At 45.7% G+C, this 17998-nt stretch overlaps 1 protein-coding gene across 1 annotated transcript in view; it reads right to left on the bottom strand.

Moving 5' to 3' along the window:
- Nucleotides 1-1230: 1230 nt before the first annotated feature.
- Nucleotides 1231-17998, bottom strand: part of LOC310770733 (E3 ubiquitin-protein ligase TRIM39-like) — a gene marked incomplete at both ends in the record, with an annotated part of 30816 nt that continues 14048 nt past the window's right edge. Inside the window, one exon of the mRNA XM_083663452.1 lies at nt 1231-2657. Coding sequence (XP_083519578.1) covers nt 1231-2657 — 1427 coding nt within the window. The remainder of the gene's footprint in view (nt 2658-17998) is intronic.

The following is a 17998-nucleotide window of genomic DNA, read 5'->3' as shown; positions in this document are numbered from 1 at the left end:
GTAGTTATGTAAGCATTAGCAGTTGAATACAGCATGGTTTCAGCGTCAGAAAAAATATTCAGAGATAAACGGCTTTTTGTGAAATTCGATAGAACAGTCACTTTAACCATTCATTTTTGGCATCAGTAAGACCTAAACAATAGTTTTGAACAGTAATTTCCTCCATAACAGCAGGAAACTTCCCTCTGCTTCCAACTCCTCCCTCCGTGGGCGTTCTTCTTGGCTGCAGCGCCGTGTCACAAGCACTTTCCTACCTGTGCAAATGCACTTTCTCATACTCTCGACCTCTCAAATAAATTTCTGAATAGAAATTAAATTACTCTAAATTAGAGCGAAAAAGAAACAAAAAAGAATGGGTTGAAAATCCCATTCTAAAAGCCTTTTATGGCTGTTTCCAATTTGGTGCTATTTTGCAAGGCAAAATGGCCTGCTGCACCACAAGCTTGTCACCAGTCTCACTGCTTTGCTGCTGCTGTGCGGCTGTGAGCCTGTCTGCGCGGCCGCTCTTTGAGGAAGTCTGGTTGGACTCGCTCGCTTCTTGGAGTTTTGGTTGAGAGCTTTGATAAAGCTTTTGCGATTCTGGTCATATTTATGCTGCGTGTTTCAAAGTGTGTTCCATCCGTAATATATTATGCAAATTTGCAATCCCGCACTGCCAGCAATCAGCGCGAAAACGAAAGCGTTTTCGCCAATCCATTTTCATGAGAATGGCTTCGTCACACTGCTTTTTGCTTGCCTTCCTCCTTCCTTGTCGCCACTTAGTGGGTCGGTGGAATGGGTTGTACACGTTGTACACGTCCAATACTTATATAAGAGATGTAAAAGGGTTAGATGCACATCCCACCGTCAAAAAAAAGAAAATCGATTCTGACGACGTGTTAACACGTCGTTGGCAGTCAACAGCTGGATTCTGAAAACGTGTTAACACGTCGTTGGCAGTGAACGTGTTAATATATGCTTTACTTTCATTGACAAACTGTCTGTGCTTGTGGCAGTGATAAGGGGCTAAATAACAGGGATGCTTTCAAATCAATACGTAACTTGTTCCAAATGTGTGTTGCAAATACAGGAGTTACTTCGAATGCCATGCATTCTCACCCCTTTCTGTGATGTAATTACAGATTACCGCCACATGGCGGTGCTGCTGAATTACTTTAGCCCTATTATGAGACGGCTCAATGTGCAAGATCCCTGCAGCCTTCTCCCTTCCCCCCCCCTCTCTCTCTCTCTCTAACTGGGCTGTTCTGTCACAGAGACCTTCACTGGTATTACCTTCAGAGGAGTTCCATGAACCCCAGTGGTGAACAATGGAAACAGTCTGTCAGTGAAGGCGTGTGTGAAGGTGTGTATGTGTGTTTTAGTATCACGATCTGAGAATGACAGCTCTCCTCTGTTCCAGTCCAGACTCACGTGGACCCTCTGGAGCTCATTCATGGTGAGATCAGTGTTTGGACCCGATGGGGAGATTGCTCTGTATTTACCATCATAGAACCATATTCCCCATAATCCAGACCATAGGCCTCTCTTCCTGTGGACAGAGTCTGCTAACACACCCAGTCCCCATAATGGACTGTCTCCAACCTCAACATCCCAGCTGTAAGTTCCTGAGTTAAAGCCCTCAGAGGCCAGGACTGATATATCTCTGTCAAACCTCTCTGGATTGTCAGGAAGCTGCTGTGTCTCTCCCCATTGCACACTGGTCAGATCTTCGGACAGATTGAATGCTGGATGGGCAGTGTTTGGGTCCAGAATCACACGAGTGTAGGATACCATCTCCTTCATCTTGTCCCAGACTGTGAAGCTCAGGTTGCCCAGATGTTTGGCCTTGTCTATCAGAGCTCCTGAGACCAGCTGTGGATCCTCCAGCAGGGGGCGCTGGACTCTTTCCACTGTAGCCTTGTAGTTCTGCAGGACAGAGACATTGTCAGCTCCCAGCTCCTTCTCTATAGCTTTGACTGTGTCTGAAAGAGCTGCTATCTCTCTGTTCAGACCCTCAATCTTCTCCTTCATCGTCTGACTCTTCTGCTCCTCTTCCTCCCTCAGTGCATTGATCCTGGCCTTCTCTTCCTCTTGTAGAAACCCTTGAAGGGACTGCTGAAGCTTCTTAAACTCCTCCTTAATCTGCTTCTCTGTATGTCGGGCCTGGACCTTAATGTGTGCTGCTGTTTGATCACAGTTTCCTTTAACTTCATTAAGCATCTTCAGTTTCTCCTTTAAAGTATTCAGATATTCCTGGAGTTTATTCTTGTGATGCTGTGCAGCTCCATCAATGGATCTGATTGTGTGGTTGGTGTGTGTTTCTGAATCCAGACAGCGATGACACACAAACTGCTGATGGTCCAGACAGAAGAGCTTGAGTTTCTCAGAGTGCAAACTGCAGAAAGGCTCAGACTCTGCTGAAGCTCTCTGATCTCTCTCCAGTAAGAAGGCCTCACACATGTTCTTCAACACCAAGTTACATGGTGGTTTTCTCTGTGAAGATGCAGCCCTACAAACTGGACACTCACGCACGGGTTTCGTTGTCCACCATCTCTGCAGACAGGCTTTACAGAAGCTGTGGCTACATTTCAGGATGACAGGATCTTTAAAGATGTCACAGCAGACAGGACAGGTGAGATGCTCCTCTGATGTGGAAGGCATTTTCTCTCTGAGTGAAGCTGAAAACAAACCAGACAGAGATAAGATATGTTAACTCATTGGAGTACGGACGCTTCCAGTGCCAGAGTTTCAGAGCGTTTTCAGTGATTTCTCGAGGCCCACAGAATATTGTGTGATATTACTATGTAAACACCGAACACGCAAAAAGAACGATGAGACTCTCTTCTATCATCAGCAAAAACAGGTTTATTGATATCATTTTCCGTTCTTTAGTTATCAGCCGGAGAAGATAGCTTGATTTAACCAAAAACAGCCGTTTTTTTCTAGAAGCTGAGATAATGAGCCTTTTGTGAAATTAAACATTTCAAGCACATCACTGACTCTGAAGCTAATATTTTCTGATGTAGTCACACCTCAAAAATAAATTCCTTCAATAAAACAGTGAAGGCCAGGGAATTTTGTTTGGCAGAATAATATTTTTTAGCTGCAACCAGCAGCGCTGGCCCCTGCGTGCGCTGCTGGTTGCAGCTTCTTGCTGGTCTTGATTTGCTGCTGGTGGGCATCGGATATTCTGGCTTGCGTTTGCCAATCCTGTCCTGCTGTCTGGGTCTGTCTGGGTCAGTGTTGTGTGCTGCTCTGCGTGCCCCCCCCCCCCCCTCAACTGCAAACCCCTCCTCCGTGGGAGTGTCTCTGGTGGCTTTCTGCTGCGTTTGCTGTGCACAGTGAAGGGTGCGCTACATCCAGCTTTTTTACAGCGTTCCACGTGTGTTTGTCACCAGCTCCCATGCTTCCAGTTGAGAATAATAACAACTCCACGGCTGATCATGCGGATGGGCTGTCGCAGCGGACACGGAGGAGCTCAATTGTGGCAGCAGATTGGCTGCTGCAGGCACAGCTAACGTTATGCTTCATGCATATCGATGCATACGGATGCGATGCGATTTCCGTTTCCCCAACGACTTCTTCTCTGTTTTTTCCTCGCCTTTCTGTAATCTGGAGAGCACTGTCGCCACCTAAGGGTTCTGTAAAATAGGTTATACACATTCAACATGCCCCAAATATATATATATATTAGGCTTTGATCCACGTCCCACCGTCAAAAAAGGCAATTGACGACAATCGTCGTCATTGGCACTCTACGTTACTAAAGCAATTGACGACGATTGTCGTCATTGGCACTCAATGAGTTAAAGTCCCTGGAAACCAGAAATATATTTTTTATTATTTAGCATTTTGAGTTCATCACATCACAGGAACCTATGTTAATAAGCCACCAGCCAAATTTGAACGATGATGAATGTCGCAAAGTATATAAATTTAGGTTTGACAGTCATGACAAAAGTCATGAGAATCAATTCGATTTTAGAGTGTATTTTCTCCCGCGGACTGTGTGGGCGTGTCCCGTGTGTGTGCGTGCAGGACTGCAGGTCTCCTCCGAGAGAGAGAGAGAGAGAGAGCGAGAGAGAGAGGGAGGGAAACGGAGAGAGAGAGAAGGAAAGAGAGATGGAGTGTGTGTGTGTGTGTGTTCGCTCGTTGCTCAGCGCATACTGACAGAGAGGAAGAGAGACTGCCGCTGCGAGTGCACAGCGCTACTGTGTGTGTGTGTGTGTGTGTGTGTGTGTGCGCGTGCGTGCGTGTGATTCGATTAAATCGTATGACGTGATAAGATCATTCATTTTAGCACCGCGCGCACCGCTCTCTTCAATGAGGAAGTGGAAATCCAGACCTTGTAGAAAAGTGGCGATTTTGGGGGTTTGGGTTGAAACTAATGTCTCCTACTTTCTGAGGCACACAATTACTCACATAAGACCCTAAATTGAATAGTTAGAAGGTTTTTGTGGGTTTTGGTTTCCAGGGACTTTAAATGATAAACAAAAGGTCTCCACTCCTCCTCAGAAAGGCATCTAACTCTGTGAAGGACAAAGTCTTGCCTAAAACATTATGAAGCTAACATCTCACTCATTTAAAAAAAAGGGGAAGGATGAAGCTGATCCGGCCAGCTACAGACCTCTAGCGCTCCAGAATTTTGACAGAAAGGTAATCACTAAAATGCTGGCTACCCAGCTAAATAAACATTTGTCATCCATTATTCATCCCGATCAGACAGAGTTCATCCTGAATAGGTTTTCTTTCTCTGTCCTGGTCCTGGTCACTGCACTAGTACCTCCTCTGGTGGGTCGGGGGGCCTGTCCGCTGTGCCCTAGGGGGGGAACTTGGGGGGGCTTACCAGTGTTTAGGCATTATTACTGGGCTACCAATGTTAGGGCTCTGGGGCCCTATCTTCCGACAGGCGCTATCCCCTAATAGCGCTTGCGCACCTGTTTGCGCGTGCCTTATAGCAGGGAAGATAGCATTCCGCCTTGCGCCATCTGCCAGTGTTCTGCCGAGTTTTGCTCCCCCGCCCAGCAGCAAAAAAACAGCATCCCCACCTCACGGGAGCGTACTTGTAATGATTTATACAGAAATTTAACTGTTTAAAAGTGATATAATTGTCTGTTAGACGTGACCTCCCTGATTTCTAAGTTAAAACAGCCCCGAAATATGTTGGAGATGCAATTCTCGGCCGGGATGCGGAAAGGTTCACGGCACGTGTCGCAAGCGCAAATTAGAGCCGTGCCAAAATCATCTGCGCCCCAAAATGCCTGCGCAAATGGGATTTGGGCGGTCTTAACTACCAGAACTATTCACAGGCGTGGCCAGGCAAGGCTGGGCATTACGTCAATCAAAACCAATCAGATTCCCGTCTCGCAATGGCTGTTTGCGCGAGGCGTGCAATATGCTGTAATTCTCTCCATGCGTAATAGAGTGTACTCACTCATGCGAGGACAGAGAGAGCTTATTGACAGATCGTCTGTGGTGCCAACGACCCTCCGGGTGGTTATGAAGGTAAATAGCCTATGTCCATTGTCCAACAAGTTTTCTCAATTCATTTCCCTCTTTGCGATGTGATAAAAGTTTCTCAGTGAGTTATAGTTGATTGCCTCACTGAATTATCTGCCAATACCCAATTTTAGCAGCATCATTTGATGTCCTGGCATGTCAAGGCTGTGCGTAATGACATATCCAAAAGGAATTATTTTTTGCACTGCGCTGCGCTGCACGGAGATTATGGTGCGCGACCCAGCGCAGAGAGGTATTTGCGCATAAGAGGTCCTTTTCAAAGCTTAGTGCAAAGTAATTGCGCGCTGCTGACGATAGCATAATGCCATCTATCACCACATTTTAGCGCTGAAACGCCTGCTTTGGCTTGTGGCAGCCAATGCCCAGTACAATTATCACAGGCATGCGCTTGTGTCCGCCCCTAATTTGCATTGCGCACGGCGTTAAACGGGCGCAAGCGCTAAATTAGCACGTTTGGGAAGATAGGGCCCCTGATGTTTTGGCGACAAGGGATTCCTGGCAATTTAACTCACGGGGCCCGTTATTTTTGTTGTCACTCTAAACTTTGTTTCCTCTAATTATTTATTCAATTCAAATGTTACTCTTGAGCCAATAAGCTGAATTCAAGTTCACTTTGCTTATTGAGCCTATTTTGTTTTATCACTATATCACCCTTGATCAATTCTCATGAATCTTATATCATAAAAAAAAAATATATGTCTATATAGGCTATAGGCTACATATATGTGCACTGTCAGAGTAGCGACAGCGTTATTAACCACAGACCAGACTATAAAAAAATATATAAACACTGCCGTCTTTCATGCATGCTAACAAGTGAATCTGTCTGACCACAGACTGTAGAAAGAGATGCAGGATAGCCAAGCGAATGTGATTGGATGAACAACGTTTGATGCTAGCCTAGGCCAATCAGAGGCAGACATGGGTGGGTCATGCTTTCGCCATCCTGGGGGGAAGAAATATTGCGGCCCTCACATCCGAAGGAACAGGTAGGTCCATGGACCTGTATGCCTGAGCGATGGCTTCCACAATCCATTTCAAAAGCCCCTGTTTCGACAAGGTGGCGCCCTTCCTGGACCCGCCCAAGCAAACTAACAGGCAGAAGCCTTTGTAGTGACAGAAGCCCGCCGTCACCTCCAGATACTGAAGAGTCCTCACTGGCCACAGCTGTGCTGCTTCAGGCAACGTGCCCGACACATTACATACATTACATTACGTCATTCAGCAGACACTTTTATCCAAAGCAACAAACAATATCACATTCTGTCAACAGTAGAGAAAGCAACTATGCAACACAATCTATGACAGCTATGAGTTTTTGAAGGAATAGACTAGCACTTGTAGAAAGTAGTTTGAGAAGGAATAAGTCACATTAGTTGGATTTTTTTTTAGAAGAGAGAGAAAGATGTTAATTCAAGACGGGCGCAGGTGGAGCCTGAACATAGGCGGAGTTTGACTTTTATACTTGGGGGGGCCACCAGACAGGGCTGCAAGGAAGGGGGGGGGGGACTTTGCCGGCCAGGGAAATGTTTTTGCTGTTTGAAAGTTTGAAACCAGATTTAGAGGAATTATTACTGTACAATAATTACAACAATTAGTCTCTGAATAATAAAGTAGTATTATAAGCTGCTACTACTACTACTACTACAACTAATAATAATAATAAAATAATAATTATTGTTATTGTTGTTTTATTATTATTGTTAGTGGTATTAAAGCAGCTACGAGCAAGATTTTCGATTGTTATTAAACAGTATAATTATAATATTGATGCATCACATCTTACCTATAATTTTAGCTGAGACCAAAGCCGTGTGAATCGGAGATTGCTCTCTTGATGATTATAGAGTCTGTGTCTGTCTACCGGCGGGCTGGATAAACCCGGAAGTGAAACGAAACGGCTTACAGCAGCTGCCTGCCTTCAACCGTTTCGCTCTGCCTAGCAACAGACCATAAACACAGAGAACGCCATGCAGGGGCTTGCTACTCTCGCGAACATCTCTCGTTATATTCTAAAAGTTTGTCTGGAAGTAATTTTGTTATTTTGTGGTTATGGCCGAAGTGGCTGCCGCAAACCGTTTCATTTCACTTCCTGATCTGCCCCGGCCGCAGACAGACTAATCGTCAAGACAACACTGGCCGATTCGGGAGGTACGGTGGTGCAGTGGTTAGCACTATCGCCTCACAGCTCGAAGGTCGCGGGTTCGATTCCCACCTGGGGACGAGGTGAACGCTGAAGGAATGCGTGCCCGTCCACACACCGCATGTCCTCGAGTGCAAGGACTCGGGGTCGGCAAAATGGCCTTTCTGTGTGGAGTTTGCATGTTCTCCCCGTGCCTCCCGGGGGTTTCCTTCATATAGGAACCCCCTTCACAAAAACATGCAACATCCTGGCTGCTAATGTGGTTCCTCCTCTGATCATTAAGGGCGCCTGTTCAGAGGGAGGGGAACTGGTTGGAATAGCGTGAACCTCCCACGTGCTATGTCCTACCGGTGAAGCTTCCTCTGGCAGGTGAAAAGAAGCGGCCTTGTGACTGCCCATGTCTCGGAGGAAGCATGGAGCCAGTCTCGGCTCTCCCAAGATCGGCAGAGGAGAGAGTAGCAACCAGGATTGAGATAAAATGAGCACTAATGGGGGATAAAAAATGGGATAAAAAATCGGGGGGGGGGAAAAAAAACACTGGCCGATTCACTCGGGGTTCAAGCGAGACTACTCGGCGTTGGTCTCGTCTACTATTAGAGGTAAGATGTGATGCATCGATATTAAATTTAGACTGTTTAATAACAATCGAAAATCTTGCTCGTAGCTGCTTTAATAAGAGTAATTATTGTAATTATTGTTAAGTATAAGAATGGAAATATAAGAAATATTAGAATATGAGTAGAATTACAAAACATCAATACTCATTATTGTATGTTTAGTAATATAATGATGTACACTACATTTACATGTAATGTACATTTAGATTATATAGCGCTTCACTGTTGCTTTTGACCCAAAGACACTTTACAAACACACGATAAAGCAACTTTAATAAAGAGAGAAATTATTAAAATAGATAAGGGGGAGAGAGAAAAAAGATTATAGGTCAAAAGCAACAAAAGGTGGGTTTTGAAGGCTTTTTTGGGGGTGGGGAAGATGACATATGAGTATGAAAGACAAGGGCCTATCGTCGTACGGCGCTATCGTTTGCGCTGCGTTTGCACGCCTCTTATTGCTATCTTCCCAGTGTCTTAACCCAGCAAGCACGGACGGGCCGGGACGAATCGAGAGAGCCCCATCAGGGCCAGCTCAAGTCATATCATGACGAGTCAGATCTGGCCCAGATTATCACTGTATCACTATCCAACTAATTTCACTCACCACTGAAATATCCATGAGGATAACTAAATGGTTGCAATCAATCACGTATTTCTTATTCTGGGCTATTTTTTATTTTATCCAAAATCAGAGAGATCAGCACTTGCATGTAGACACTGGAGAATCTGCGCTGATTAACAAACTGTTTATTCGTGGAAGTGGGACTACAAGGAGATGAATTGCAGGGGAATCCAATTGTCTCACTTGCATATCGTGTTGCCAGATTGTTTTGAAAGAGAGAAAATACACTGCGAGGCGTAAACTATACATTTGAGTTGGGAGTTGCATGCTGTAGCATTGTGCGTTAATGTGTTTCGGGGTTCTGTTTACACAGATTGTAGACGGTTACACTGTGATGTGCGATCCACAAAGACTTGACGCCAACGTTTTAAATAAAAAACAAGTTCCAGATTAAGGTATGAATTAAATTAGCTTTCGTTTTTATTAAAACTGTCCCGACTCATACCGGTATAAAAAGAACAAGGGGTCCATGTTTTGAAACGGGAGGCTATATTACTCCAACGTACAGCGGAATCTTTCAGTGAACAGATAGTGTAGTGGTAGAAGCCGGCCGGAATCCCACTCACGGCAGTATTATATTTTTTGAAAATGTAGCATGAATTGTTAATCTGGACATAATTATAGCTTTACATATAAATCTGCTGAATATACACTGTGTACATAGCAGAATAACTGAACATGCCCATTCATGGTAATGGTCATATTTCGACGTCAGCTTGACGTTCCCGCGTAGACATCTAAATCATCCCCAAACCAGCATGTGATTTGGCCATGTCCTGGACGTCACTGAAATACGTCATCACAACGTTACCATGACGTAATTTTGCTTGCTGGGAAGCTATCGTCTGCCTCCACCGTCCAGTTTTGCGCTGGGATGACACAGGTGTAGGCGTGGCCCAGGCGTGTCAGTGGGCCTCTAGCCTATCATGTGTCTTGCGCAAGTGTCATTTAGCGCTGTGGGGAAGATACCGTCGGTATGTGCCGAGCGCAAAGAGAGGTTTGGGCCTTGCCCGTTCCAAAATAGGCGTTCCAGCGCAATGTGTTAGAAAAAGGGCCTTGGGTGCTCTCAATTTTAACACCAGCAAATAGCTGGTCTTAGCGCAAACAACCCCACTACGCCAGGCGTACGCCTGAGCGCAGACAGTATTCTCCGTGTAGTGCAGGAAATCCTTGCTTGGATACATTTACGCACGGCATGGATGTCACTCTCCTCGCGCCTGCACACACTCTTCTCTCCTCGGAATGCCATGTTGATTTTCGGGATTTTCATCAATTATCGAAAATCGATAATTGATCGTTAAAGGATTGGAATCGATCCTGTGGCATTTGGATTGATTTTTTAATTAGGTATTTAAAAAAAAAAAAAAAAAAAAAAAATTGGACTGGGTTTGGCTGGAATTCGTTCCTCCTCGCCCCACTCCATTGCACAGCCGACTAACGTGAGGTGGAGCTTCATATAGTCTCTAGTTTTCTGGCTGGGCACGGGCCTTTGTGCCAACAAAACTGTTTTAAACATGGGAAATTCACACCGGGGACAGCAGTGTTGGAGAGGAGACACATTGAAATAAAGAGTTAATTGAGGAGAACACGTTGTCTTTCGTATTTTCTGCCATAGGCATTCATTTTGTAAAAAAAAAAATATATATATATATATATATATATACCGTATATTGAAATTTTTCTAAGTATTAATATGATCGATAATCGATAATTGATCGTTAATTTTCACCGATTATCGATTTTGGAAAATTTTCAAAATGAACATCCCTATTTTCAACTATAGCCTACATTGCAGAAAAAACACACCTTGATTTAAAAATGAGAATTCATTTGTCATGGTTTTATTAGGCTACATAATTCCCGACCATACAGGTTTGTGGTGTGAGGTAACAGTAGATTGCTTTTGAGAAAGTTGTGAAGATGTTGCGCCAAGCTGCCTCTGCCCACCCTGGCCGGCCCAAAGCACCCAGGGCACCGACCCGTAGTGTCCGGCCAGTACAGTAACCTCTTTCCCTGCAATTGCACGCATGCAAGACCAGCTTCTCCACAGCGCGGATGGCGTGACCGCAGTCGGCTTAACCAGAGTGGACAATTCTGACACAGGCTATTGAAATAGGCTAGAAGTAAAATCTCACACATTCCTACCCTATTAAAGAAACAAATATTTTTAGATGTGTAGGCCTATGTTATAGCCTATATGAACGTATGGACATCACTGCGTAATTGCGCGGCGGCCTTCTCTCTCTTCCCTCTCTCGTTCTCTCTCTCCCCGCCCTCTCTCTCTCGCTCTGTCTCTGTCTCTCTCTCACCCTCTCTCTTTTCTCTCTCTCTTTCTCTGCTTGCTCTCAGCAAGAAAGAAGCTGGTGACGTGATGGCGATGACGCTGTGGCTTTTAAGGGGAGTGATCTCACCTTGTGAATCCTTTATGGGCATAAACACGCCTATGGACGTTTGCGCTGAGATGACGTGAAGCGCAGCGGGCCGACACGCCCACAATTAGGGCTTTGCGCCGGGCCCGGCGCCACGAGGGGGCACCAGGGGGCTTTGCACCCTCCGTTCAATTTTCTGCCCCCTCACTTTATTATTATTCTTTTTTTTTAGAATAGTTAATCTATAAAGGCCACTTAGGCAATGTTTGTACCTGACATGTTTCGGCTGCTGTTTCTGCAGTCTTCATCAAATTTGATCAGTTTAAGTTGATGTAGGCTACCCCCTATAAACATAGCTCTGTTGTTTCAGAATTGGCAGTGAAGTGCTATTTCCTGTGCTTTGGTGCCAGAGATGTAGCTATTTATTAAATTTGAACCTCACTGCATGTTGTAGTGATCATGACGTGATTAAAACACACACACACACACACACACACACACACACACACACACACACACACACACACACACACACACACACAGAGAAATCAGCTGCACCCAAGCACACAGCATGCCATGAGCAGAGACGGAGACAACGCATCTGATCACTTTATTTCTTTAATTTAATGAACCTGGCACTGACTGGCTATTATTTTGTTGTATATTTTTGTTGATTTTTGCAGCAATTGTTTATTCTATGACTTTTCATAGACATATATGTTCAGAGTGCTCCAGACAGATCCCGCATTTCACGTTATGCAAAGCTCAGCTCTATTAATGCCTTAATCAGCTGCTGTGAAATAAATGTTTTATTTGATTTTGAATAGTAGTCTTTCTTGTGTTGTTATTGTGCTTTTCAGAGGTTATTATGGTTAAAAACTCCAGAAATAGGCATAGCGGGTATGTAACCTATGTTTTACGATATAAAAATATCAGCCCCCTCCCCAGTTATAACCCCTAAGTAATTTCATCCTGGCGCCGGCCCTGCTTTGCGCGGCGCTATTCCAGGCCAAAATGGGCGCTAATGCAAAATTACCGCTGTTGGAAAGATAGAGCCCAAAGAGTTTTGGCCTGTCAGTGGCCCCCTGTCACAGCTTTAGCAAAGAGATACCTGTGATGCTTGTCAAAGTGGATATAATTTTTTTTATCATATTCAGCCAGACATTGACAATGACATGACATTTTTTTTACTGGGTTCTGGCCTCCCTGGACCCCCATTAACTCCGCCCATGAGCCTGAAAAGGTGTTTTTAGTCATCGCCGAAAGATGGGCAGTGATTCGGCCATCCTTCCCGAAGGGGGGAGCTTGTTCCAGCATTGTGGCCGCAGGGACGAGAAGAGTCACGATCGGGATGAGCGACTTTTGAGCCCACGAGGCTGCAAGGGTGGAGTTTGGACCCCTGGCCGAAGTGTACGCCGCTAGCTCAATGCCCTGATTGGCAAAAGCAGGGCACAGCATCTTGGATAAAAAGGAGGGTTTGGGTCAGAGGACCACTCCTGACCCATCGGGTCTCCAGCGCATACAGACCAGGCCTGTGTGCTGAGACGAGGGTCAACAACAGCGCAGTGTTAACTGACAGCCATTTCAGATCCACCTGTCCAAGAGCCGTGAACGGGGGCTGGCAGAAGCCCTCAAGCACCTCAGCAGCAAGTCCGATGAAGGGAACCTCTTTACCTGCTGTTCCCACAGAGCCCCCCTCAGGAAATGGTCCACGATGTTCAGCGCAGCAAAGGTTCAGTGACCTTCCCCAACATGCTGAGCCGATATCACGGCTACATAAACCCTAATGGTGGCGGCCGCTCAGCCAGCATCCAGTAGGGACTATAGAAACAACATTGCCATTGGGCAAAGACTACCAGTTAGGATCTGTGTTCCAGGCTTCACACCACTCGCTTAAGAGTTTCCATTCATTGGCATATGCCTGTCTGGTGAAGGACGACCTGGCATTCAGGACGATCCACACCACCGCTGAGTCATACATACAGCTTCATGCGCTCTGGTCATGGATACCTAACTGCGACAGTAGGTCTTGCCTCCTCGGGAAAGCCCACAGCTCCCTATTGAGGAGTCTGAGTAGCACAGGAACCCAGAGTGCTCTGGACCAGTACAGCAGCATGCTGTGGCCGTCCCTCTGGACCCTGCATAGCATCGGCCAGCACATGTTGCCCCAGCGGCCTTGTGAACCACAGACGGCAATGAGTGGAGGCCTCTGATGCGAAGAGGTTGACAACCCTGGTGACTTACGTAGCAGACTGCTGAGGTGCTGTCTCACCTAACAAGGACACATTTGCCCCAAAGGGATACCCCAAAGCCCTGTGTGAGAGGCGAGCCAGGAAAATGGCGCAGAGTTTGAGTACATTTATGTGCTCCTGTCACCATTGTGCACTCCAGAGCCCCCTCGCCACCGTGTGGCGCCAAACCACCACCCTCCATGGTCACCTTTCTCTCCAAGAGGTGATTGCCCCTAAGGGGGCACTCTCGAGCAGATATTGCCAGCTCCTCCATTGACTGTGGCTGAGGGAGCACCGTCTGGACACAGGAACCATCCTGTGACTCTGCCGGCAGGGGTCCAGGCACAGGCCGTGCAGGAGGCCCAGCGGGACCACCGTTGATGCCACCGCCAGTATGGGTCCAGCCTAACTGAAAATATGTGCATTTCAAGGTTGATCGAGGTGAACCAGGCATCCTGCCCGATCGCCCTCAGGACGTCCATGGTACCCAACATGCGGAATGGTAACACCTTCACAAACTGGTTTAGCCCCCCCCCCCATCCAGTATGGGCCTCATCCCGTCACCTTTTCTGGGGACTAGAAGGTACATGGAGTAAACCCCACCTTGCTGTGTCCGCTGATCCAAGGTCCCCCAGGAAGGTGGCTAATTTTTAGAGGGAGGCCTGCCCATGAAGGGTGGAGCCCCTACTCAGATTGGCAAAGTGTCACCTGAAGTCTGCCACATGGACGCTGTGCTCCAGCGCCTGCTGGACTGCCGGTCCAGACCCCCCTCCTGGTATCACAGGGAGATGAAGGAGGGTCCTCCTGCAGTTCTCTGATAACCTAGTCTTTTAAATTGACAAAATCTTTATGTGGACCATGGCACATGGCACATGTCACATGTCACATCATGTGGACCATGGCACAATTCAAACGGGATCAAAAATGTATAGTCTCTCGCCGTTCACATTGTTTTAATACCTTGGTACACATGGTAAGCAGTGTTGGTGGTCGTTACCATTGACTGTAAATATATGGACATAATGAGCGTGACGGCAAAATGAAGCCTTGAAGCTCGCGCTAACTGGTAATGTTTGATTGGATGAATGGATTTTCCTGGAGCATTGTGGGATATCTGTTCAAATCTGGAGCGGCGAAGGGGCGTGAGTCGGGGGAGTGTCTGAATTGCTCTCCGAAAAATGTTACCGCCATCTTGTTGTCCGCTTATGCTGCTGTATGCTATGCTGCTGCTGCTCTGGACCATGGATCTAGCTCTGGACGACTGGTTACTTGCTAGCGTTCTTGCTCAGCTGTTGCTACAGTCTATGCTAGCTCTTGCTACACTACTGTACTACTAGGGATGCAGGGGTCAACCGGTTTGACTATTAACCGTGATTTAAAACGTCACGGTTATATAACCGCAGAGGCTCCGCTACACCGAGTGTTTTGTTTCACAACAGTCCGTCAGGTTAAACTCCCGTGCGGCGCAGACAGCGCTGGAAGGAGAGGAACCTGTCTCTCTCACTTCGTTTCCGCACGGACTATTTAGCGGAAGCACCAAACACAGGCAGCTGCATGTCTCCCAGTAGTAGCCAGTCTGTAGCCTAGCCATGGACACCAGCCCAACATAAATGTTGCAATACATGTCCCGCAAGGTTTCTGAGATTAGGGGAAAGTCTGAGCTGGTGTTATGTTAAACCAAACGTGGGGAGGAGGCAGCGGATTTGTTTAGCGTTAACACACAGTCAATGGCGTTAACGTTAGCTGTTAGCTGGCCGTGGCCTAGCGTACATAGTTCAACAGGCAGCGGTCCTCAACTCGTTGTGACAAAACATCCCCGCATTTAAAGCACTTCATACTCCCAGAGCTGGCGTAAACCATAGAGAACCTCATGCTTTACCTGAAAAGAAACGTCCAGGGTTTGTGTCTTAACTCCAAAAGCAACCCGCTGACGTTACATGTAGGCCTAAGCTAATATGAAGCTAACGTAGCTAGCTGCTTGGCAGTCATGATCTGACTGAGACCAATAATAAGGAAAACAAATGCGTACATTTACATAAAAAACACCAGTCAACATCACAGTGTTGTTTCTTTAATCTAGAGGGAGCATTTTTCACTAAAAAGTGAAACAACACATGATGGCTTATAGTGAGGCTTTCCATGCCTGCCCCATCACTCAATAGAACTGACCTCAATGCAAAATTCAGACGGCCCATTTAGTTAGTCTAAATTACTATGCCTTTTGTGTTTTATCTGCAGACTAAGCAGCTATAGGCTTTCGCTTCTATAAAAGCCTTTATTTTTTGTATTGAATATTGAGTGATACACTTTACTAAAACAATTATATTATATCAGAAGTGTTGTTTGTTTTGTGTTCACAATAGTGATGTCAGTTAGATTTGGTTAGGTCAGAGCTATGGAATATTAAATCATCTTTGCTCACTACATCTGCCCTTTCTTCCTTTCTTTTTTTTTCTCCCAGGTGTGCGTAAAATAGGCTACAGGTTAAGAACTTATTTTTTTAAAGACAAACATGTGAAATCGGTTTATCGTATCGGTTATCGGCCAGGAGAATATTTATCGGTTAGCGTATACTATCGGCTGTAAAAATCCATAATCGTGCATCCCTAATTAGGGATGTTCATTTAGAAAATTTTCCAAAATCGATAATCGGTGAAAATTAACAATCAATTATCGATTATCGATCATATTAATACTTAGAAAATTTTCAGATTTTTTTTTTTTTTTAACAAAATGAATGCCTATCGCAGAAAATACGAAAGACAACGTGTTCTCCTCAATGAACTCTTTATTTCACTGTGTCTCCTCTCCAACACTGCTGTCCCCGGTGTGAATTCCCCATGTTTAAAACAGTTTTGTTGGCACAAAGGCCCGTGCCCAGCCAGAAAACTAGAGACTATATGAAGCTCCACCTCACGTTAGTCGGCTGTGCAATGGAGTGGGGCGAGGAGGAACGAATTCCACCCAAACCTAGTCAAAAAAATAAATAAAAATAAAATAAATAAAAATAAAAATCGATCCAAATGCCACAGGATCGATTCCAATCCTTAACACGTTAAGTGCCATAGCCGAGATATCTCGTCTTACATAATCCAACGCTTGAGTGCCAGAGCCGAGATATCTCGTCTTACATAAACATTTTTTTTTTTTGACGGTGGGACATCAATCAACAACTTTTACATCTTCGAGATCACTATTGGAGCAAGAGAATGTGTATAATCTATTTTACCGACCCACTAAGTGTTGACAGTGCTCCCCCAGACGAGCGAAATCAAAGAAAAAACTGCCGCGGGAGCAAGCCATTCAAGGAAATGGCGAGGCGATTTTACAGTAATCCATTCCAGACTTGTCTTGCCCGAGAGCGGCCGCGCGCAGGCAGCAGCACACAGAGAGCGGAGAGCGATTTGCAAAATAGATTATAGGTGAAACACACTTTGAAACACCTCAGAAAGGCCAGAATCAACATCTGCCCATCGCCCACGCATTCCCCGGCCCATCTTGACTCGCACAAGGAGCGTCCGCACGCAGGCAAGCAGGCAGGCAGGCACGCAGGCAGGCAGGCAGGCAGCAGCAACGCGCTTCTGACACGCCCGCTGTAGAGCCAGGAGGAAGGAGGAGAAGACACACGGAGGGAGGAGTTTGAATGAGAGGGGTGTTTCCTGTTGTTATGGAGGAAATTACTGTTCAAAACTATTGTTTAGAATGTCTGACGGTCTTACTGATGCCAAAAATGAATGGTTAAAGTGACTGTTCTATCGAATTTCACAAAAAGCCATTTATCTCTGAATAAATTTCCAGACGCTGAAACCATGCTGTACTCAACGGCTAATATCTACATAACTACTAACTCTGCAAACTAACTCTTTTAGACAGAGAAAGCACACATTCTATTAGTTATTTTTAGATGATTGGTGTTCATGAATTCTTAACAGAAAATAATCCTCGGCTCTTGTAAAATGAGCCAGAATCCTCAAAAAAAAAACTGGCACAACTTACCTACAGGATGAAAAAATGGCTGGCACTCAATGTGTTAACGATCAATTATCGACTTTCGATAATTGATGAATATCCCTATCCCTAATTTTGGTTACTGTATTATTAGTCTTCCGGAAGGCAGCAACTGTTAAGATTGTAGGGGAAATACAATAAAACGTTAGGGTTGTACTACAACCCAGGTTTTACGAGTGAGAACGAGAGCTCTCACTCTAGTGCCTAGTTCGCTGCTTACGCAGCCAATGGAAGATTGTCATTTTGCTCCACAAAATTACTTTACATTAAAACCGTCCACCCACCCGTAGGTGGCGTGGTGTCCCCTGGGGCTGACGTGGATCCACGTGACTACGTCACGTCCTGTCATCCCAGGGAAACGTCACTCATTCTTCCAGCCAGCTGAGATCCGACGCAAGCAACGACGCATCGACGCAGCAAGGCTGGGTAGTGAGAGCTCTCGTTCTCACTCGTAAAACCTGGGTTGTAGTACAACCCTAACGTTTTACTTCGTTTCGAACTCAAGCTCT

The sequence above is a fragment of the Poromitra crassiceps genome (genome assembly GCF_964638095.1).
Source record: "Poromitra crassiceps genome assembly, contig: HAP1_SCAFFOLD_202, whole genome shotgun sequence".
Lineage (NCBI taxonomy): Eukaryota > Metazoa > Chordata > Actinopteri > Beryciformes > Melamphaidae > Poromitra > Poromitra crassiceps.
This window is presented reverse-complemented; position numbering and strand designations above follow the sequence as displayed.